We start from the raw sequence: 20901 nt of genomic DNA, 5'->3' as shown, positions 1-20901 counted from the left end.
GTGTCTGTGTGTGTGTGATTTTCTTTTTCTAGCTTTGGTATCTGCTAGTGCTGGCCTCATTAGAATGATTTTGGCAATATCCCCTTCTCTTCAGTTTTTGGGAGAAGTTTCACAAGGACAGGTGTTAGTTCTTTCTTAAACACTGGGTGAAATTTACCAATGAAGCCATCATCAGGTTCAGGGCGTTTCTTTTTTGGGAGTTTTGTGATTTAACCTTGGTAGATTTTGTGTTTCTGGAAATTTGTCCATTTCATGTAGATTATCCAGTTTACTGGTGTACAGTTGCTCATATGATATGAAGTCGCTCAGTCGTGTCTGACTCTTTGCGACCCCACGGACTGTAGCCTACCAGGTTCCTCCATCCATGGGATTTTCCAGGCAAGAATACTGGAGCGGGTTGCCATTTCCTTCTCCAACAGTTGCTCATAGTACTCTCTTTAATCCTTTTTATTTCTGTAGAATCAATAGTGACACCCTCAGTTTGGTTTTTCTGTTTATAGTCTGTTCTCTGTTTCATTTATCTTTGTTTCAGTCCTCATTATCTCCTTCCTTCCGCTAACTTTGGGTTTAGTTTGTTCTTTTTGTAGTTCTTAACTTACAAAGTTATAAAGTTAGGTTGCCTGCACTTGACTGGAAGTGGGGGAGATGGGCAGAATCAACTGCCATTTTCCATCCATGTCTCCCTGGGAAGTTGCAGGCCTTCAACAGACTCCAGGGCTCTGGAGCAGTTATTCTAGATAGATTCTACCAGTGCAGTTATTGTCTGGGCGTGGAGACAGGTTCCTGGTGCTACCTACTCTACAGTCTGCCCAGAATTCCAAAATTTGCATTTTTAACAAGTTTCCAGGTAATGACATTGCTGCTGGTTCAAGGACCACACTTGAGGAAGCACGGAACTAAATGCCATAAGGTCCTTTCTCTAAGGCCTGAATAGACCCTGCAGGGTCTTTCTCCTCTGGAAGTAAAAACAATAAATTAACTGCATGGTTTTGTTTTGTTTTTTAATTAGAAGAAGCAAGCATCATTTTACTGATGTCATTTCCTAGTGAGGGAGTTTGCTTTTTTTTTTTTTTTTCTTTTTCTTTGAGAAAAATGGGGCCTGTGGGCTGGTTCTGGGCAAGAAGTTTTGTGAAGCCCTGCCAGGGGCACAGAGGCATGTATGTGCTGAGGTGGGAAGGAAATGGACAGTGTTCAGACCCAAGGGAATGACAAGGCTGCTCCGCTGTTGGCTCTTTGTTGGCCTATGTCTGGCACATGGGTGTCCTTGGGTCGGGTTTGCTGAGCACTTTTGATCCAGCCACTGTTAAAAGCCTGGATTAACACATTCAACCCTCCCAACATCTCTCTGAGGTAGATCATACTGTCAGGTCCACATCTGCAGATTGAAGAGATGAAGGTTAGGACTCTGACCAAGAACAGCACAAAGATGGGCAGCAGGGGAGTCACTTCACCAAGGAGTGACTTGGATTCCAGAGTCCACACCTATAACCAAATGCAGCAGGGCCTCAAGTACTGGGTCCCTTCCTGCTTGTCAGGATACTTGGACTGCAAGTTACAGAGTTAAACAAAAAAGTGTGTGTGTTTTAAGAAAAGTGTCCTCCTCAACAGGTCTGGACACAGGTGGTCCTGGTGCTCAATTATGTCCCAGAAATCCAGGCTCTGTCCGCCCTGTCTCGCTGCAGTTCTCAGCAGCCTGGGCTCTGTCTCCTGGGCTGTCCCCTGTGGTGATGAGATGGTTGCGACAGATCTCACCATCCCCTCCTCACAGAGGCCGAGTGAGAAGGCTTCCTGTCCCTTGGTAGAGGCCTAAACTTTCTCAGAAGTTCTGTTCTCTTCAGACATTACTACCAGAAGTGTTTGACACACCCACTTCTCAGTGGCCGCCAGAGCAGGGAGGGCCCGGAGCATGAGCCCCCTGGGTGGCTGGCCGTCAGGGCTCCTTTAGGAGAAGGGGTGTAGCAGAAAGGGCTGCGGGTGACCGTGGAGGACTTAGCCATGTTCCTTCTCTCTGGCTGATGATTGAGGCCTTTGTTCTGAAGGCACCCTGTGGCACTGACAAGGGCTGGCTGAGACGCTGCCAACCGCCCTGGGTTTACCCTGGGCCAGAAGTCTTTTATTTCTTGGCAAGGGTGTGGGGGCACGTGGTTATCAGCACCCGGAAGGATGTCGCTCTCCAGGGCTCTCTCAGCACCCTGTTCCTACCCCGGTTGCCTCTGGAGGAGGCCAGGTGTGGTCAGCCAGGACTGGCTCTGACCGGGCGCGGGTTTCTCCCCTTCTGAGGCTCCAGGTACCTTGTCTGAGAGCGGGGCTGTCACAGACTGGTTATGACCAGACGGGGCACGTGCAGGACTGCCCGCCGCGTGGTGCAGGGTGTGCTCGGGGCCGCGCTATGGCTGGCGTCTGTGTAGTTCTCCATCGGCGTCAGCGTCGGGGCACTCGATCCAGCTCACTGTCGCCCTACTGCTGCCGCTGTGGGTTAGGGGTGTCCACTCCATGGCTCCGTCCAGGCAGGCTTCACGAACCCCACTCGGTGAGGCGTTCCTGACTGCTGCCGGCCTGTGCGCCACGTGGGCCTGGAAGGGCGCCCTCTGGTCCCTTTGTCCCAGGAGGGTTGCGGTGTGTGTTGGGGGAGAAGCCATTTTCCACAAGTGGAACTGTTTATGGAGCACTTTTATTTTCCCTAGAATCAAGAACAAGCATCCACATCGTTGAGGTAGCCCCATCTATGTGGCCTCAGCCTCCAGAAGAGTCTGCGCCTTTCCTCAGTGGGGCCAGTGGGGCTCATTTCACAAATGTGATTCTTATTGACAGGACACAGAACGAGCACGCATGGGCAGCCACATAACACGCTAGAGGTGTGCCCCGTTGCATGAAAACCTGAACATAGGAGGAGGGGCATCTCAATTACAGGATCATGTCTCAGCCAGAAATTCATGGCAGGTTTCCTAGTGCCTTTAAAATAGGATATGGGTGTAAAAATACCATGTGCACACAGGAGCCTGTATTTTCTGAAAAGAGAAATATACTTGTATTGGGCATTTGGGATAAGCAGAATAAAAATAAATTCTTCTTACAAAAATAGGAACTAGAAACTAAATTCCACTTTTAATTCTGAAAGACTTATATATAACTCTACTATCTCACCCTCTCCTCCTACCGCAGACTTCCACAGCAGAAATAGACGGGCAGGATCTGTAAGCAGTTCACCAAAGCGGTGAGGATGGAGGGAAGGACAGGCAGACAGCGGGCGGGCAGGCAGCAGGAACACCAGAGGCAGGGCTGGGGGCCTGTGTGTTGTTCTCTTTGATTTATTTGTGAACATTCGGGAGGCCTGGCCTGAAACGCTGCTGTTGGATGGCTTCCATGATGTGGTCAGTGAGTGGCGGTTGGAAATTGACAGCCCGCCCTGCCGCCAGACTCCGGTAACCGCAGAGACACGCGCTGAGGTCTGACCGACGGGGTCTGGGGCAGGCCTGGAGGAGAGGGTGTCTGGGATGCTGACACGGCCTGACTTCTTCCTCCCTTGCAGAAATGTTCCCACTGCCAGGAGGCGGGCGCCACCTTGGGCTGCTACAACAAAGGCTGCTCCTTCCGATACCATTACCCGTGTGCCATTGACGCAGGTAAGAGGGGACCACGGACCCTTGTTCAGAACATCTGAAGGGTAGGACATCCACTTTGATTCTCTGTCTTCTTTATTGTTTGTTTTGTTTCATCTAACCCTGTTCTATTTGTAAATTCTGAAGGAATGCAGAGAAGGTACCAAAGATGAATTAAGTGGGATGGTTTTTATAACTTTTGTAATTCATAAAAGATTCGACTACTTAAGTGTACAATTCAGTGATTTTTACCATCGAATTCACAGTGGTGCAGGCACAAATCGCAGTTAATTTTAGAGCATTTTCATCACCTCTTAAACCCCTACCCATTGGTGGTCTCTCTTACCCTCCGCCCCCTGGCAACCACGAGTCTGCTCTATCCCCGTGGATTTGTCCATTCTGGACATTTCATGTATGTGGAATCACACAATATGTGGTCTTCATGACGGGCTTCTGTATCACTTCGCTTCCAGACTCAGATTTATCCACATCACAGCATGTGTCAGTACTTCATTTTATTTTTGAACAGTATTTTATTGTAAGGATACACCATATTTTATTTATCATTCCGTTGATGCACATTTAGGTTTTCCACTTCTTTATCATTATGAATAGTGCTGCTGTGAACATTCATAGGCAAGTCTCTGTGTGTGCTTACTGTTTTCATTTCTCTTGGGCATAAACCTAGGGGTGGAATTCTTAGGTCACATGGTAACTCTGTTTAACCATTTGAGGAATGATCAGACCATTCTTCAAAGTGGCTGAGTCATGTTACATCCCTCCAGCAATGTGTGAGGGTTCCAATTTCTCCATCTTCACCAGCACCTGTGTTTAATCTGTCTTTTTCACCATGGCCGTCCTCATGGGCATGAAGCAGTGTCTCGTTTTGTGATTTGGGTTTGCACATCCCTAGTGGCTAATGACATTAACCAAATCCAGTTTATTTTTATTTTCCTGCTTATGCCGTTTGTTGCTTTTCTTACATTTAAGAACCATTGCATAATCCAGAATCACAAACATCATATATCTATGTTTTAGAGTTAGCCCTTACTCGAGTCTTTGGTCTGTTCTGCGATATTTTTTATATGTGGTCTCCAGTTCATTGCTTTCCACGTGGATCCCAGTCGTCCCCGCACCATTTGTGGGAAAGGCTGCCCTTTGCTCATTCACTCACCTTGTCACCTTTGTCGAAAACCAGTTGACTGTAGATGTGTAGGCTTATTTCTGGACTCTCCAGTACCACACTGTTTCGATCATGGTAGCTTTGTAGTAGACTTTGAAAGTGGAAAGTGTGAGTCCTCCAACTTTGTTCCTTTTTTCCAAGATTGTTTTGGCTCTTCTGGATCTTTTGCTGTTCTATGATGAATTTTAGGATCAGCTTGTCCATTTCTGTGGGTGAGAGGGGAAACAGTCATTGAAACTTGGATAGTGATTACACTGATTCTGAAAATCATAGGGAGTGCTGCCATCTTGGTAATAATGTATCCTCCAATCCATGATCATGAGGTATCTGTCTTCCCATTTATTTCAGTCTTTTATTTCTTTCAATACTGTTTTGTAAATTTCAGGGTAGACGTTTTGCACTTTCTTTGTTAAATTTATTCCTAAGTATTTTTATTATTTTTAGTACAATTATAAATAGAATTTTTTTTTAAAGTCAGTTTTCAGGTTGTTCACTGTGAGTGTATAGAAGTATAATTGATTGAGGTATATGTATTGATCATGGATCTTGGAACTCTGCTCAACTCACGGATTAGTTCTAATAGTGGTTTAGTGGATTTCTATAGATAAGATACGTCACCTGCAAAAAGGTCGTTGAACTTCTTTTCCAGTCAGATAGATGCCTTAGTTCTCTGGCTGGATCTTCCACATAACGTTGGATAGAAGTGACAGGAGCTGGTACGCTTGCCTTGTTTCTGACCCCTTTTGATGATAGCTGTGGGATTTTCACAGACGTTCTTGATGTAGCTGAGGAGGTTCCCTTCTGCTCCTAGTTTGATGTGTGTTTTTATCATGAACTGGTGTTGGATTTTGTCAGACATCTTTCCAGGTCTCTGGAGGTAATCAGAGTGGTGTTTTGCAGTGTGACGGCTGTTGAAAGAAGGATCCCTTCTGTCTGAGAAGTGCCATCCAGGGAGCAGTGCAGGAGACTTGAGTCTGACTCAGAGCTTCAGTGCCTGGGAGAATCCTCTTTCTTTCTCATGACGCATAGCTCTTTGTTGCTTGTCTTCACCAGTTACTTTTTGAGTGTTAGATGGGTCTGACACCTTCACCTAGCAGGTCGCTCATAATGCTGGCAGTCAGGATGCAGGGAGAGAAAAGGGGAAGAAAGATGAGAGTGCTGACGGAGTCTGGGGGCTGAGCAGGTGACAGCCGTGCAGAGCACAGAGCACTTGGAGTCGGATCTGGCAGGCAAGGAGGAATCCAAGTTCCCCTCGACTACCCTTCACCCCGCTCACCTACATTTGCTCCTTGCCCCTCACATCCTTCTCATTGTCCCTCCTTTCCTCCTCCCTGTTCTCTTCTTTCCAGGTTTCTGTAGGGACTGCAGCTGAAAAGAATAAGAAAGGGAATTCCCTGGCGATCAGGGGTTAGGATTCTGGGTTTTCAGTGCCAGGCACCCAGGTTCCGTCCCTGGTTGGGAGCTAAGACCCCACGAGCCACACGGCACAGCCAAAAAAAAAGAAAGATAAAGATAATGCTCTAACTTTATGCTGAAGTTAGATTCTGGTGAAAGTATGTTTGCACACGCTGAAGGGCAGCTGGTGGCCAGGACCCCATGTGACCAGAGGGGAAAGTGGGCATGAGAAGAGAGCCTTGAAACGTCAGCTCAGGGAGTTTGGGTTCCGGTCTGTCCCTTCTGTCCTCTGTCCTCCTCTGCGTGTTTCCAGGTTGAATCTGAGCTGTAATTCACCTGGACCATGGTCTGGGGTGTTCTATAGAACAGCTGCTAAATCCTTCTCCCTCAGAGCCAACCACTGCCTTTTCTCATTTTCATGATACAGTCAGGGTTCTGTCAGAATGTTTTGTTTCTTTTTCTAGTTTAAGCTTCGTGGTCTTTAAATGAAGATTTTTAAGTCTTGGGTTTTTGGCGGTGGTTTGTAAGTTTTATGAGGGAAATGCAGCAAGAATTCCTTCCCCCGTTAAGTGGCCAGTGAGCGGAGGTCTCCTGCACAGGGCCTCTGCCCAGAAGCGCCCGGTGAGCAGCAGGCAGGCCACCTCGCCCCGCAGGCGTGCCCCCAGCGCGCACTCGGGGCGCCTGCCTGCAGGGGTTGGGCAGTGCTGCTCGGTCAGCTTGTGCCGTGGGGGAATGTTCTAGACCTGTACTGTCCGATGCAGCAGCCATAGCCACGTGTCACCACTGAGTGCTCGGAAGGGAGAGGCTTCTTATTTTATCTTGCTTCCCTTGGTGGCTGGCAGCACAGGCCTGGCGCCACCTTGGCAAGGCGGGGCGGTGGAGGTTCTCTGGGAAAGGCCCTGGGCTCTCCTCCCTCTGACGGAGGAGGCAGGGCTGACTTCGTCAGCTGAGGGTCAGGAAGTCAGTGACTTCGTCGTTGCTCTCTTTGAGCCTGTCTGTTGTGGCCTACCAGGTAAGCTGGTGACATCTCTCTCTGGCAGAAGTTGGTGGCCGAGTGTCCAGGTAGGGGGGCTGTCCGGGTCGGGGCCCTGGCCCTCTGGCTTTGCTGCCCCAGCTGCTGCACACTCTGCTCCTCCACACGGGGCTGGCCTCAGAGCAGCAGCTTCGTAGGGTGACCACGTCTGGGGCGTTTGTTGGTCTCTCTGATGACCTGAGTCACACTGACCCAGAGCCCGAGTCACTCTGCGGACTGATGTCTAGATCTATCCACAGTCTTCCCAGGAATTCTGTAAGTGGTGAGTCTTTGTGTCTGGAAAAGCCTTCACTGATTTCTTTTCTTTCTAATTATAAAAAAAAATAAGTCCTCTAGTCAAGTCTCCCGTCTCTGTGCAAACTAAGGAACAGTTTAGCATTTTCATCTCTGCCTTCTTGCCAGCTGCCCAAACCTTAGAAGCCATTGGTATTGAAGGGAAAGCTTCTACCTCTGGGCGCATCTCCATGGAGACCTAAGGGTCCGTGGCTCCTGCTAACCGCAGTCACACACTCGTGACGGCATGGTTTGCTCTCTCGTGCTGCTCACTATGTCACAGACACGGGGTTTGTCTCCCAGAGGAAGAGGAAGTAATAAGAGCAGGAGCGCCAGTTTAAAAAGAAAGAGCTGGAACGTGTTTCATGCAGCGAGCCACACCACAGAGACCAGAGACAGAAGACTGTGGCGGCTCAGCAGTAATCCCGCTGTGCGTCAAGGATCTTGGCCAGAGGGGCTTCATGAGGAAACACAGCTGGGAATTTCACCTGCGGCCTCCCTTCCTGCAGCATTTTAAAGCTGCTCCTCTCTGCCAACTTTGATCTTGGCAGCGGGTTTAGGGCCCCTGATGGGCTCTGTAAAACGACTGGTGGTCTTGCCACTCCCTGGAGAGGAGCTGTCTGCATCACAGAAGCCAGTTCAAGGCTTTGCTTCTGCCCTCTTCCCGCTTCCTCTGGCCCCAGGAGACTGCTGCTCGGTGAGGCTGGCGGATCCCCCAGTCCCAGCCCGGTTTTACCAATGTGAGCACTCAGTGTCGCCCTGAGAGACTGTAGCTGAGCTGGAGGCTGCCGGGGCTCGGCAGATCCCAAGGATACTAGACGCCCTTCCGTTTTCTCCCTTCTCGGGCTCACCACCCTAGCTGGAGCATCTGTGGGTGCACGTGGGTATCTGAGGCTCCACATAGCTCGTTGCCAGGAGCTCAGCAGAGTCCTCTGCCCCTACGCCTAGAGAGGACTCTCAAAAGTGGAGCACCAGCCTGGGGTGTTGGTGTCTGTGTCTGGAAGCCACCCTGCCAGCTCAGCAACCTGGTGAGTCTCTGCCAGCCTGTGTGGTGATCTGACTTCACCATGGGAAAGTGCTGACCGGGCCCTCTGCACCGGGTAGGCCAGGGGCTCGTGGAAGCCAGTGAGCGGCCGGCGCCTGCTGCGAGCCTCCCGCCCCTCTTCCCTCTCCCCTGGCGGAGGCTGGCGGGAGGCAGTCAAGAAGAGGCTCCCCGTCCCCTAGCGGAGGCTGCACTCTTCAGCCTTGCTTCTCGTGCTTCTCGTCCTGCCAGGAAGGGGAAGTACGTGTCCTGCAGGCCTGTGACCTCACCAGAGTGAGGAGCGCCTTTGCCTGCGTGGGAGGCCTTGCCAGAAGGTCTCGTAGATTGGTTCAGGACACTCCGTTTCCAGAAGTACTAGGCACTAGTTCCAAGTTGCCTTTAGCGTGCACTTCTAATGTTTCATTTCTTTTCTGCTTTTAACTTCGTGGGGACATGTTTCCCAACTAGAAGCACATTTTACTAATGGTTCATTGCTGCCGGTCACTGTTCCATGGCTATGTGAGGACCCTCTCAGACCTCTGCCTTCCTGATGGTATCTTTTCCAACTCACACGCCCCCTCCTCAATTCTGTAAACTGCTGGGGTGGGAGGGTGGCCTCACTGCACGTGGCCTCTGCCGTCTCTGGCGGCATGCTGCGGCCACCGCCCAGGTGAGACAAAGGCGCCTCCTTCGGGCTCCAGCTGTCTGTCCCTGCTGCCCGGGAGCTCTCTGGCCAACTGGAGCGACAGGAGCCTGGGTCACACCGTGTACTTGTGGATTGTAAATTAGCACATTTCATTTACTGCTGTGCTGTTTGCTTGGGGGTGGGGGGTGAGGCAAAGATGAGCAGGACTTGCTGTTTCCCAAACCCTCAGGCTTGCCTGGGGCTGAGAGGACTAAACCTGCCCAGTCCTAGGATCCTGAGACTCCAGAGGGAAGGTGGCTCAGCCAAATTGTGGGAGGGTCTCTGTTGGTTTACATAAAATGTAGAGGGCCTCAGAAGTTTCCATTTGTGTGTCCCCTTGCTTATTATTATTTCTCTTGAAATCTGTGGCTACACAGGCCGCTCATCTGGACCTCGCTTTAAAGCTGAGTTAAATTGTAAATGTAACAAGGCTAAGTACCATGCCGCCTCCTGCCATGGTGCCTGGGAGCTCTCTGAGAACGCGTGACCAGTATTAACGTCCTGCCGCCACCTCTGGCTCTAGGGCTGAGGACTCACAGCCCCTCGTGGGGGTTCACTTTCCTCTGAAGCCCTGCGCGTGGCTTGCGGAGCTTCTCCAGCATCTCCATGGTTGGGGGGGAGGGCGGCAGCAGGGCTGGGCCTGGCCCCCTTTCTGCCCCTGACCTGTGACTTGGCAGGAGAAAAGAGGCCTGCAGATTCAGTGTTTCCACAAGGAAGCCTTGGCGTGGGCCTGTGGCGTGGGCTTAGCCTAGGATAAGAAATTCTAAAAAGAACATTTACTGGAGGTTGTTAAAATAACAGGATGTGATCATGGGAATACAGAAAAAATAAAACTGGTGTCACCTATAATCTTACTATCCAAAGAGTAAGGGTTTGGATGCTGTCCTGTTTTGGTAGATCTCCTCTGTCCTGTTTTCTTCACACAAACACCGTGACACACGGGGTTGTACCCGCATGCGTCTGTGTTGGAGCAGTCTGTCTCGTCTTTTCCCTACTCTGAAACCTTGTCTGACCGACTGATGCTGCGCCATGTTGAGGTGCCCTAGGCTATTTGGGGATATCTCTCATGTTCCCCTATTAGAAACCACAGTGTGGGGCCCTCTATTCCATGTGTGACCCCCCCCTGCACCCCGTGCCCCTCGGGCTGTGCCCCACGCCGGGCCCCTCCTGACCGTCCCCTCTGTCTTTCAGATTGTTTGCTCCACGAGGAGAACTTCTCGGTGAGGTGCCCCAAGCACAAGGTGAGTCAGCCTGCAGGGCCAGGGGGTCGCGGCCTCCTCCTGAAAGACCTGGAGACCGGCTGTCAGTCTCAGGCCAGGGCCCGGGGGCGGAGGGGCAGACGGGAGGGAGCCCTGTGATGTGGAGTCGCACCGTGTGGTGGGGGAGCTGGGGAGAAGGTATTTTTATCTGTTAAGAGAAACGCATGAAACGCCTGATTTCCGCCTTAGTTTAGTGGAACCCCAGACCACAGACTGGCGTGGGGTGAGGTTGGCTGCAGGCCTGGATGCAGAGCAGAGGCGTCTTCACTGACTAGAGAGAGCTGACGCCCGGCTCTCGGGGAAACACCGTTCCCTCCAGGTTCTGCTTCTGCAGGCACAGCCCATGGTGTCTGCATTTGGTTCAAGAGTTGGTCTCTTGGTCACCTCTCAAATTTAGGAAGGGAAGAAACATGAGGGCGGAGTGTGTGAATGGCCTGTTTCCAAGACACCACTCACGGGTGTGGAGAGGGGAGGGTGTGGAGAAGGGACCCCAGGAAGGGCTGGGCCCGGGGAGCCCTCCGCCTGGCGCTCCTGCAGCGGCGGCTCTCCTCCGGCTGAGGTCACACTGACCCCTGGTGGCCGCCGGTGCTCACAGCCTTCAGTCTGCTCAGTGGGGCCAGAAGGTGCTAGAAAGAGGTCAACCTGACGGTCTGCCCTCAAATTGCTTCTGAAGGATGCTTACTGATGCTTCTCTCTAAAAATTATTTCCCGGGATGGATCCTTGGATCTTACAATTTTCTCTTTATTTTTTACTTAATTTGCATTTTTATTTTTTTAAACTTCCCTTTTTGAAGCGTCACATTTTGCCTCAGTCTTTTGCCCTGTCTTGAGTATCTCCTGTATGTCGTTCAGTACTGACTCTGCTTTTTCTTTCCTTTTCCATGTGCGTTCCTCGCCTCACCTCCGCCTGCCCTGACCCGCACGCTCGTTCTCTGTCCCTCCTGTCTCGTCTCCTCGGCTTTGCCGGCGTCAGCCTCCCCTCCCATGCCCTGTCCCCCCCTTGCAGAACAAGACAGCGAAAGGCAGCCTCAGCACAGAGCAGTCGGAGCGGGGGTGAGGGGGGCAGTGTGCTCGTGGGAATGGAGAGTTCAGCAAGCACAGGTGAGTGGGGCCGCCGCCCCTGCGGACTGTGAGGGGGTGTCGTGGCCCCTGCCGCCGGCTCGCCCGGGCCAGGAGGCACCACGGTGTCTTACTTGCATGAGGCCAGCACCTGGTGGATAAAACACTCCTCCATTGTTGCTTAGCCCCCTAGAATACATGTGGAAAGATAATGCGGGGCTTTAAAACGGTTCCATCGTCCCCTAGGGTCCAGGAGGCTCTTCCTGAAGGCAGGCCTTGGGTGGGGTTCCTGGGGGCAGCTGGCTTTCAGGACAGAGCCTCTGAGGTGGGGGCGCTTTTGCCTGCAGCCCTCGCTTTTTCCCCGTCTCAGAAAGGCTTCTCACCAGAGATCTTTTCTTTAATTTGCTTGATGTCTCTAAAGCTTGGGCTTCCCTGGTGGCTCAGCCAGAAGGAATCTGCCTGCAGTGTATGAAACGCAGGTTCCACCCCTGGGTTGGGAAGATCTGGAGGAGGAAATGGCAACCCACTCCAGTGTTCTTGCCTGGGAAATCCCATGGACAGAGGAGCATGGTGGGCTGTAGTCCATGGGGTCGCAAAGAGTCATGACTTAGCGACTACACCACCATAACTCTAAACCTTTGAGTGAGTTCTCCTTTGAAAAACAAAAAATTCCCCAAGTTTTGTTATGTGAAATCTTCCCCCGCCTCCCGGTGCTATGAAAGATTCCTTTCATAGAAGTACAAAGGGAAGGAAAATCCCCTCAAAGATTTAGTAGACTTTAGCGCCACGTTTAATTTTACTTGTAAAAATCTCAGGAGATTGAGTTGCGCTTTCTGTGAATGTGTCTGAGGGTTCGTGGTGGGGCTGGTAGCGTGTGCCTGTGAGAGCGCGATTATGTGACTTGGGTCTCTCGAGGCAGTGGACCCACCCCCACGCCGCCTTCCACATCCTCCCCTCCTTACTGAGTCACTGAGGGAAAAGCAGAATGTAACTGACCTGGGGCACTCGCTTCTACAGGATGGGGTGGGCAGCTGGTTGTCTCAGAAATGTTCATTAAGGGATTGTCTCTCTTCAGGTGAGGGCATCTGTGTTTATTCCAGGCGTCTGCGACCCACACACAGGTGCGCAAGGCCTGGCTCTCTGGGGCAGCACTGTGTGCCTGAGCATCTGGAATGTTCCCTCCCCCTTGTTACAAATCTTCCCCGGGGGTAGTGCAGGAGACAGGAGACTCAGGTTCGATCCCTGGGTCCAGAAGATTCCCTGGAGGAGGGCATGGCCACCCGCTCCAGTGTTCTTACCTGAAAAATCCCATGGACAGAGGAGCCTAGAGGGCTGCAGTCAGTGGGGTTGCAAAAAGTCAGACACGACTGAGCATCCCTGTTACAGGGGGTGGGAGTCTGCCTAAAATTCATCTGGGACGTGGCAGTTTTCATCTGAGAAGTCACTTGTTTCTTAGGTGGGTCCCGGTACCAGCCTCCAGAGAAGGCCCTCTGCTGGGTGACGAGCCCGTGAGGGTTACAGTGCTGTCATGAATGTGTCCAGTGAGGACTCCGCGCGCTCTCTCTTCTTTCCTGCTCTTCCGGGGCGCGGGGGCGGGAGGCTGGCCACCACGGGGAGCTCCCCATGTTTCTAGAACCCACGGGGTCCAGTGACCCTCAAGCAGCAGCAGTCTGGGGGTTTCCAGGCCCTTCTGTGTGTCCCCGTTTCTGGGCGGCTCTGCCACCTTCCTGGCCCCAGTGTTTAGAGCAGCGTGGGGCAGAGGCCACGGGGAGTGTTCCCGGAAGAGTCCGGGAAGAGCCGGCTGGGGGAGAACCACGGGTTACCTGGGGCCTCTTGGTCCTGTCCTGGAGTCCCCGCCTGTGTTTGAGAAAAGTAGGAAGTCTGGGCCCAGTTTCCTCTTGGAAATTTTAATTTTGTTCATCCTCTCTGCCCATTTTTGGGCTCTGCCAGCTGCCAAGAGCCCTCGGCTCTCATAGGGCAACACGCCTCATGGCCCACTGCTCACAGGGTTGGTGTTGCTGTCATGTTTACACCAAAGAAATGAGGCGCCGAGTGATTAAGTGGCCTGTCTCTCAGCTTGGGGTTGTTTCAAGCCTGTTGAGGTCAGGCCTTTCCCTCTTGGAGGGAAGGGAGGGACAGAACGCCGTCTCATCCCCCCAAGTGCTTGTCGTCGTGTCAGGGCAGGGCCCTTCTGGGTTGGCCCCTCAGCCCTCTGCAGGTGGCGGGAAGCCGCAGCGTGAGGGACAGACGCAGCCCCCCCTCCCAGGGAGCATTCACCTTGGGGTCTGTGCTGCGGGGCAGCCCCACCATCACGCGGTGGGGAAGGGGCAGCGGTCATTCCTGTGTGGAGACTGCGGTGTGACAGGGTCAGCCCACTCAGCGTCTCTGTGCCTCAGTTTCTCCTCCTATGAAAAGAGCACTAAGAGTGGCCAGCCTTGTGAGGATTCCGTGAAGAAATGTCTCCGCCGTGCCTGGCGCAGCCCTGTCTGGCAGAAAACCCCTGGGCTGGGGCACGGGGATGCGAGTTCTCACCTCCCACTGCCCCGTGAGGTACCTGGCGCTAGTCCCTCACCAGGCCAGCTGTGCCCGGAAGGAGATCGGTGGGCGGCCCTCTCCCCGGCTCAGGGCAGCTAGTGGACGGAGCTCCTCACCCGGCCCCCGTTCTCATCAGCAGTAGACGCGGGGACCCCATTCCCCCCCGGCCCCCACCCCATGGGCAGGAAGCTGTGACCTCCATCCAGCTCTGCCTTGGCCTGGGTGCCAGGTTAGTGCCTGGGATCATGTCCCAGGTCCCCCTTCCCTCCCACCCCACGGCCCCGCACGCTCTGCACCGACTCCTGTCTCTCCGCAACTTGAGGTTCCCACTGCCTGTAGGGCCAAGTGCAGCTCCTCAGCTCACCTCCGAAGGCCCTGGAGTCACCTCCTCTGACTCCTCCGCCCACACTCGGCTCCCCCGGCCGAGGTGCTGTGCCTCGTCTCCGCTCTGGGTCTCAGCTTCAGGGCACGTCCTCAGAGCAGCCGTCCCAGTCCCCTGGTCCCCACTCTGCCACCTCCCTGGCGTCACCACGCTTTCGAGTCGCTGACATGTTCGCATATAGTCTGCGTCTCCACTCGACTGTCCTCCCGTGAGGACAGGGCGCTGTCTCGGCCTCTTCATGCACTGACCCAGGATCGGAGGGGACGGGCGCATGGCAGTTCCTGTCCGCACAGGGCGGCCCAGGGAGGAGGGTGCTGACTTGGTGGTGTCGGGCCGGCGCAGGCTCCTCACGCCCTCCCCAGCAGCCTCGGGTCTCAGCTTACAAAGGTGAGGGCAGCCTCAGCCAGGCGGGGGGCCCACCCAGCTCCCAGCGGCTGAGGTGAAGCTGAAGGGCAGCAGAAAGAGGCTGATGGGAATGCTTGGGCCTGGGATGAAGGCCCGATCGTTGCCGACAGCCGAATATGCCGGTGCCTCTACAGAGAAGAGAGCGGCCTCAGCACAGAGGGCCGCCCGCTCTCTCAGGGGCCACGGCTCTGCCCGGGTGCTGCCTCCGCAGCCCCGTCCGGCACCTTTGGACAAGACCTGCAGTGACGGCGGCTCCGAGGCAGAGTCCCAGGGGCCCGGTCAGAAGAGCTTCGTGGCCGTGAGCCCCAGGCCCAAGTCTGACCAGCCCGGGGCTTTGGGCCGCACAGGGCCCCCTCTCAGGGCCTTGTCTCCAAGATAACGGGGCGGGGTGGGGGGCAAGCCTCGCAGTGTTCCAGTGAAGTAGTGTCTGGAGGGCTCCTGGCAGAGTGCCTGGCCCCTACTAGATGTTTCAAGAGGTTTCTTCCCATTCTTCCTACTAAAGGAATAGTTTTTAGGAATAACAGAGACATTAGGGTCTCATTCTTTCAGGGAATCAGGAGTTTGGGCCTGTCAAGTTCAGATCCTGGGGAGGTCCCTGCGGGGAAGGCCGGAGGCTGGGTGCAGGCGGGGGGTGTGATGGGCCACCAGGCCCCACAGTGGCACCAAGGGAAGGAGCCCGGGCCAGCAGCCTGCAGAGCCCGCCAGCCAGGCAGACCCTGGTGCCGAGACCACCTGCGTTCTGGGGGGTGCAGGCCGGAGACTGTGCCAAGTGCTGCGGAGAGGGCAGACCCCGCCCTGGCCCTTGCTCCACGAGCCGAGCTTTTGCAGGACGTGAGGGCACCTGTCCTCTGTTCCTGCCGTGGCCCACATCCCTGGCAAGATTTGACCCCTTTGGTTCTTGTTTGAGGCGGCCTGCCAGCCCTTCCCTGGCATCACTTTGAGAGAGGGCCTTTGGTTCCTGGGGCGACACCAGAGAAGGCTGCTGCTCCCCTTTTCCTGGCAGCCTCAGTGCTGGGGGAGGGGGCGCTGGGGGACCCCCTGGGTGCGGGGGGAGCCACACTGCGGCCGTGGCAGGATTGCTCAGCTACGGCCCAGGCAGCCAGAGGCCAGGGTTTGCTTTTTCCTGAGGGCGGCGACACTGTGCTGCTGGCCCTGCAGGTCTCTTGTTGTTCATGTTTTCTGCCGAGCAGTTAGGGATCTCTTTCTGGCAATGGCAGGTGGGATGTCTGTTCTTAGCTCGTATACACAGGCTAGCCTAAACAAGTTTGTGTGTTAGTAAGTTTTACAGAAGCAGAAAAGGGACTGGTGATGCCTGGGTTTTCCTGCGGTTTATTGGTTGGTGGAGGGCACCGGAAAGGGTTTGAGGAAGAAGCCAGGTGAGCCCCTTCCCCACACGTGGCTCTTGGCTTAATGTTTCTGGACTGAATTCCTTGGAAGCTGCTGTGTCTCTAAGATCTTTGCATATGCAAGGACCCACGAAGTATCCTGAGGATGCCCTTGGAACAAGCCTGCATGCCCTGCGTGGTCACCAGGAAAGTCTTCCTAAGCCTGGAGCCAGGCCGGAAGGAGACAGACGCCAGTGGCAGGGCCCGGGGCGCCCCAGAGGATGACCTGAGAGCCACCCTCCCCAGAGCTCCCAGGAGTGTCCGCTGTTAGGTGTGAGAGCCGCCTGTGGCGTGGTCCTGAGCTGGTTCTTCCACGTCAGCACCTCTGTGAGGACAGGTCCCCGGGCCCACGTGCTGAGTCCTGCTGTAGGCCGCAGGGGGCAGCGTCCTGAGCAAGGGTCACCCCAAGAGCTGCCCCACGGTGGGCAGCCCCACCTCCGGGGTCAGGGGAGTCTCTCCTGGTCTCGGCTCCCTCCACAGCCCTGGGGACGAGCACTCTGAGTCCATTCCCGGCGCGGCTGGCCAGGTCATTGCCGCCTTTCCCTGTTTCAGGCCCAGGGCCGCACAGCCGGCTCCACCATGGGCCCTTGGGTGTCCTGCAAAGTCCACCACAGAGCAGGGGCTGTGGGCTACAGCAGCACGCAGGGGTTCCCAGCACCCAGTGTCTGTCTGTCTTGCAGGTGAGACTGTGGAGATGAGAAGGTGGTGGACACTCGTGATGGAATGGAAACGGTCCTCCTGTGCAGCCACACCCCACCCCGCCCCACCCCGCGTGCCTGCCCGCGCCAGCACTTCCTTCCTAAGTTCTTACATCACTCTCAAACCGGTGACACCACAGGAAAGAAAGACCCAAGAAGTTGGAATGGCTGTTTCCATGGACACAATCTCCATAGTGACAGTGTGGGGGGTGGGGGGAGGGTGGGATGATGGGAAAGGGTGGGGGGAATTAAAAGGGAGGGATAAAAATATATATATATAAATCTATTTTTAGTCTGGAAAGACTTTGTTTAAATGAAAGGTGCGCTATCCCTTTTGATTCTATTTTAAAATTATCTAGTTAAAGAACTCCAAATTTGTTCCAATAACGTGAAATTTAAATGTGAAATTGAACCGAACAAACTGATCTCACAAGGACAGGGGTGGCTTAGATCCTTGGCCCAGCTCACACAATTCAGAGACTCTAGACCCGGGGTTGGAAGGACAGACGAACCACACCAAACCATGTCTTTGTCAGTAATTTGTCTCAAAAGTGGGAAGGTCGAGGGGGAGGGAAGTGGGGGATGGTCCGTGTTTTCAAGAATGGGAGAATGATGTTTAAACACAAAAATAAATCTTTTTCATTTCCAGAAACACTATTTATTTATTATTTTTTTTAATTTTTATTTTTTTTTCAGGGCGGGGGGGGGGGGACATTGGCGGATGCCCCAGGGCGGAGGCCCCACGGTCACAACTGTGTCCTGGGTCCTTGGCCGGTGAGAACCCCGAGCATCCCACCAAAGCGGCTTGGCCGGCAGGATCAAGGGATGGCCACCCCTGGGCACGTTCCAGGCAGCTGTTGTGCCCTGACCCCCAGGGCGGACGGGACGAACCTGAGCCGTAGGAGTGGACACAGGGAGGGGCGGGGTCAGGTGTGGTCACGTGGGGCAAGCTGACCAGGAGCACCCACTCCACCCTTTCTTCTTTTGCTTTCATTTTTATAAAAGAAAAGGGAGCCTGTCAGCTGAGCAGCCCCACGCTACGTGATTCTCTGTGTTGTGTTGCTCTGTTTTGTTTTGTAAATTGTATAATTTTTAAATATCTGAGTTTTAAAAAAAGAAAAAAATACAAAAAAAAAAAAATCTTGTTAAGGCCTTAAGAAGGGGTTAGTGCATCTTTCAGGGGTCACTCTGCCATGGGGATAAAATAGCTGTTTCACAAACAGTTTTATTTAAAAAACAAAACAAAAAAAATCAAAAAAATAATAAACTTCATTTTAACCTTGTTTCCTTTTTTGTTTGAAGCAAACGCGTCTCTTTCTCCTCCCATCCCAGCCCCCAGGCTGGCTCTGGTTCTGCTGCAGAGGTGGCTGCCATCAGACTGGCCCAGCCACCCAGGCCTCCCGCAGGCCCAGGGCCCTTGCAGCAGACCCTGGAATGATCCCAACCAAGGACAGTTCTAGCCGCTCAGCCTGGCGGGTGGAACTCAGCCGCGTGTGTGAGAATAGCCAGATTACTTAAGTTGAGAGGAGGACAAAATTCCAATCAACGTGAATTTTAAAGCTTATTAAAAAATAATGCAATGTTAATGGACTTTGTTTTGTTTTAGAGAACAGAAACACTGGAAGGAATGTTGTGAAGTAGAAATAAGCAATTATAAATGCGTTCTGGTGTGCTTATCAGTTTGAGGCTGCAGAAATGGCAGATTAATTTTGCTATAATGGCTCCTCCAGCAGGATGGAGGTGTGGGTGGGTGTGCTGTGTGGGCCATGGAACCTGCATAGGAATGGTGGCTTTTTATTTCCTTGGCATCCCGTCTGGTCTTGGCATTAACACAGTTCAGATGAGATTGAGAGATTGCAGGTGTTGGGCTTAAACCACAAACCTTGAACATATCTTCAGGAAAATACTTTCCTGACAGCAGATGGTTGGTTCTTCATTTTGCCTTTGTTAAACTCTTTTGACTGGGCTGATGATACTTTGAGTAAAACACCGGTGATGGTTCCTCAAACTGGCTCCTGAAATGACCATTCACTAGGGAGTGGCCCTGTTCCACGCCTCACTCCCAACTCTAGCTTTCCAGCTTCTGCAAGAAGCCTCAACTGTTCATGGACATTTCAACTCCTGCCACTCTTGAGTTCTTTGTATTTTTTGGACAGATTTTTATTTCTAGAGCAGTTCTAGGTTCATTGCAGTGTTGAGCAGAAGGTACAGAGGTGCCCCATGTATCCTCTGCCCCCACACACATGCACAGCCTCCCTCAGTATCGACGTTCCCCACCAGAGCGTTGCCTTTGCTCTGGTGAACTTGCATCAACACATCACTGCCATCCACAGCCCATAGTTTATGTTGGGGTTCACTCTTGGTGGTGTGTGCTCTGAGTTTGGACAGATGTACAGTGACATGGGTTTGCTGTTTAATCATTAAGTCCTGCCCAACTCTGCAACCTCATGGACTGTTGCCCGCCAGGCTCCTCTGTCCATGGGATTTCCCAGGCAAGAACACTGGAGTGAGCTGCCATTTCCTTCTCCAGGGGATCTTTTGACTCCAGGGGTCAAACCCACATCTCCTGCGTTGGCAGGCGGATTCTTTACCTCTGAGCCCAACAGGGAAGCACATAATGACATGTACACACCAATAGTATCATACAGAGCAGCTTCACTGCTGTAAAAATTCTTTGTGCTCCGTCTCTCTATCCCTCCCTCCTCTTACCCCTGGCAACCACGGATCTTGTACTATGTCCATAGTTTTTGTCTTTTCCAGAATGTCATATGGTTGGAGTTACACAGTTTGTAGCCTTTTCACATTGGTTAATTTGGTAATAGGCATTTAAGGTTCCTCCATGTCTTTTCATGGCACGATAGCGCGTTTCTTTTTGTTGTTCAGTTGCTCAGAGTCCGTCTCTTTGTGATGCCGTGGACTGCATGCAGCACCCCAGGCTTCCCTGTCCTTCACAATCTCCCAGAGTTTGCTTAAACTCATGTCCATTGAGTCAGTGAGGCCATCAAACTATCTCATCCTCTGTCATCCCCTTCTGCTCTCAATCTTTCCCAGCATCAGAGTCTTTTCCAATGAGCTGGCTCTTCACATCAAGTGGCCAAAGTATTGGAGCTTCAACTTCAGCATCAGTCCTTCCAATGAATATTCAGGGTTGATTTCCTTTAGGACTGACTGGCCCCTTGCTGTCCAAGAGACACTGTTCTCCAGCACCACAGTTTAAAAGCATCAGTTCTTCAGCACTCAGCCCTCTTTATGGTCCAACTCTCACATCCACACATGACTACTTGGAAAACCATAGCTTTGATTATAAGGACATTTGTTGGCAAAGTGATGTCTCTGTTTGAATACACTGTCTAGGTTTGTCATAGCTTTTCTTCCAAGAAGAAGCATCTTTTTCGTGGCTGCAGTCACATCTGCAGTGATTTTGGAGCCCAAGGAAATAAAAGTGTCGCTGTGTCAGTTTTTTTCCCCATCTATCTACCATGAAGTGATGGGACCAGATGTCATGAGCTTAGTGTTCTGGATGTTGAGTTTTAAGCTTTTTCACTCTCTTTCACCTTTAAGAGGCACAGTTTCTCTTGAATGTTCTGTTGCCTGGATGCACCCCAGTTTATCCATTCACCTACTGGAAGACAGTTGTTCCACTCTTCAGCAATTATGAATAAAACTGATATAAACACAAGTGTGCAGGGTTTGTTTTTCTTTTTCTTTTTTAATAAGCAACTGCCAAACTGTCTTCCAAAGTGGCTGCCCCAGTATGCATGCCCACACACCCGCAGGGAATGAGAGTTCACACTTGTCTTAGTTGGGTGGTGTCGGTGTTCTGGATTTTGACCATTCTATGATAGGTGTGCAGTGTTGGTGTATTTTTGAAGAGTTAAGTTTTTAAACCACGATTCAAAAACACAAGGTTAGGGTGACCACCTTAACCTATAAGTAGCCTGAGGCAAGTTCACATTGCGCAGGCAAGCTCCAGAACTTTCCCGTCGTGC

General features: G+C 52.6%; 1 protein-coding gene across 5 annotated transcripts in view; it reads left to right on the top strand.

The window, feature by feature from the left end:
• The window catches only part of TCF20 (transcription factor 20), a 188542-nt gene extending 170347 nt beyond the window's left edge, over nucleotides 1-18195 (top strand). For 3 of the 5 annotated variants that reach the window (XM_065944944.1, XM_065944970.1, XM_065944979.1), the window contains exons 3-6: nucleotides 3530-3623; nucleotides 10381-10430; nucleotides 11422-11549; nucleotides 16895-18195. In XM_065944944.1, the coding sequence (XP_065801016.1) occupies nucleotides 3530-3623; nucleotides 10381-10430; nucleotides 11422-11505 (228 nt within the window). In that variant the 3' untranslated portion in view covers nucleotides 11506-11549; nucleotides 16895-18195. The remainder of the gene's footprint in view (nucleotides 1-3529; nucleotides 3624-10380; nucleotides 10431-11421; nucleotides 11550-16894) is intronic. The other 2 variants (XM_065944954.1, XM_065944963.1) reach the window with 2 other exon arrangements.
• The last annotated feature ends 2706 nt before the right edge of the window (nucleotides 18196-20901 follow it).

Source organism: Muntiacus reevesi, chromosome 1 (assembly GCF_963930625.1).
Source record: "Muntiacus reevesi chromosome 1, mMunRee1.1, whole genome shotgun sequence".
Lineage (NCBI taxonomy): Eukaryota > Metazoa > Chordata > Mammalia > Artiodactyla > Cervidae > Muntiacus > Muntiacus reevesi.
This window is presented reverse-complemented; position numbering and strand designations above follow the sequence as displayed.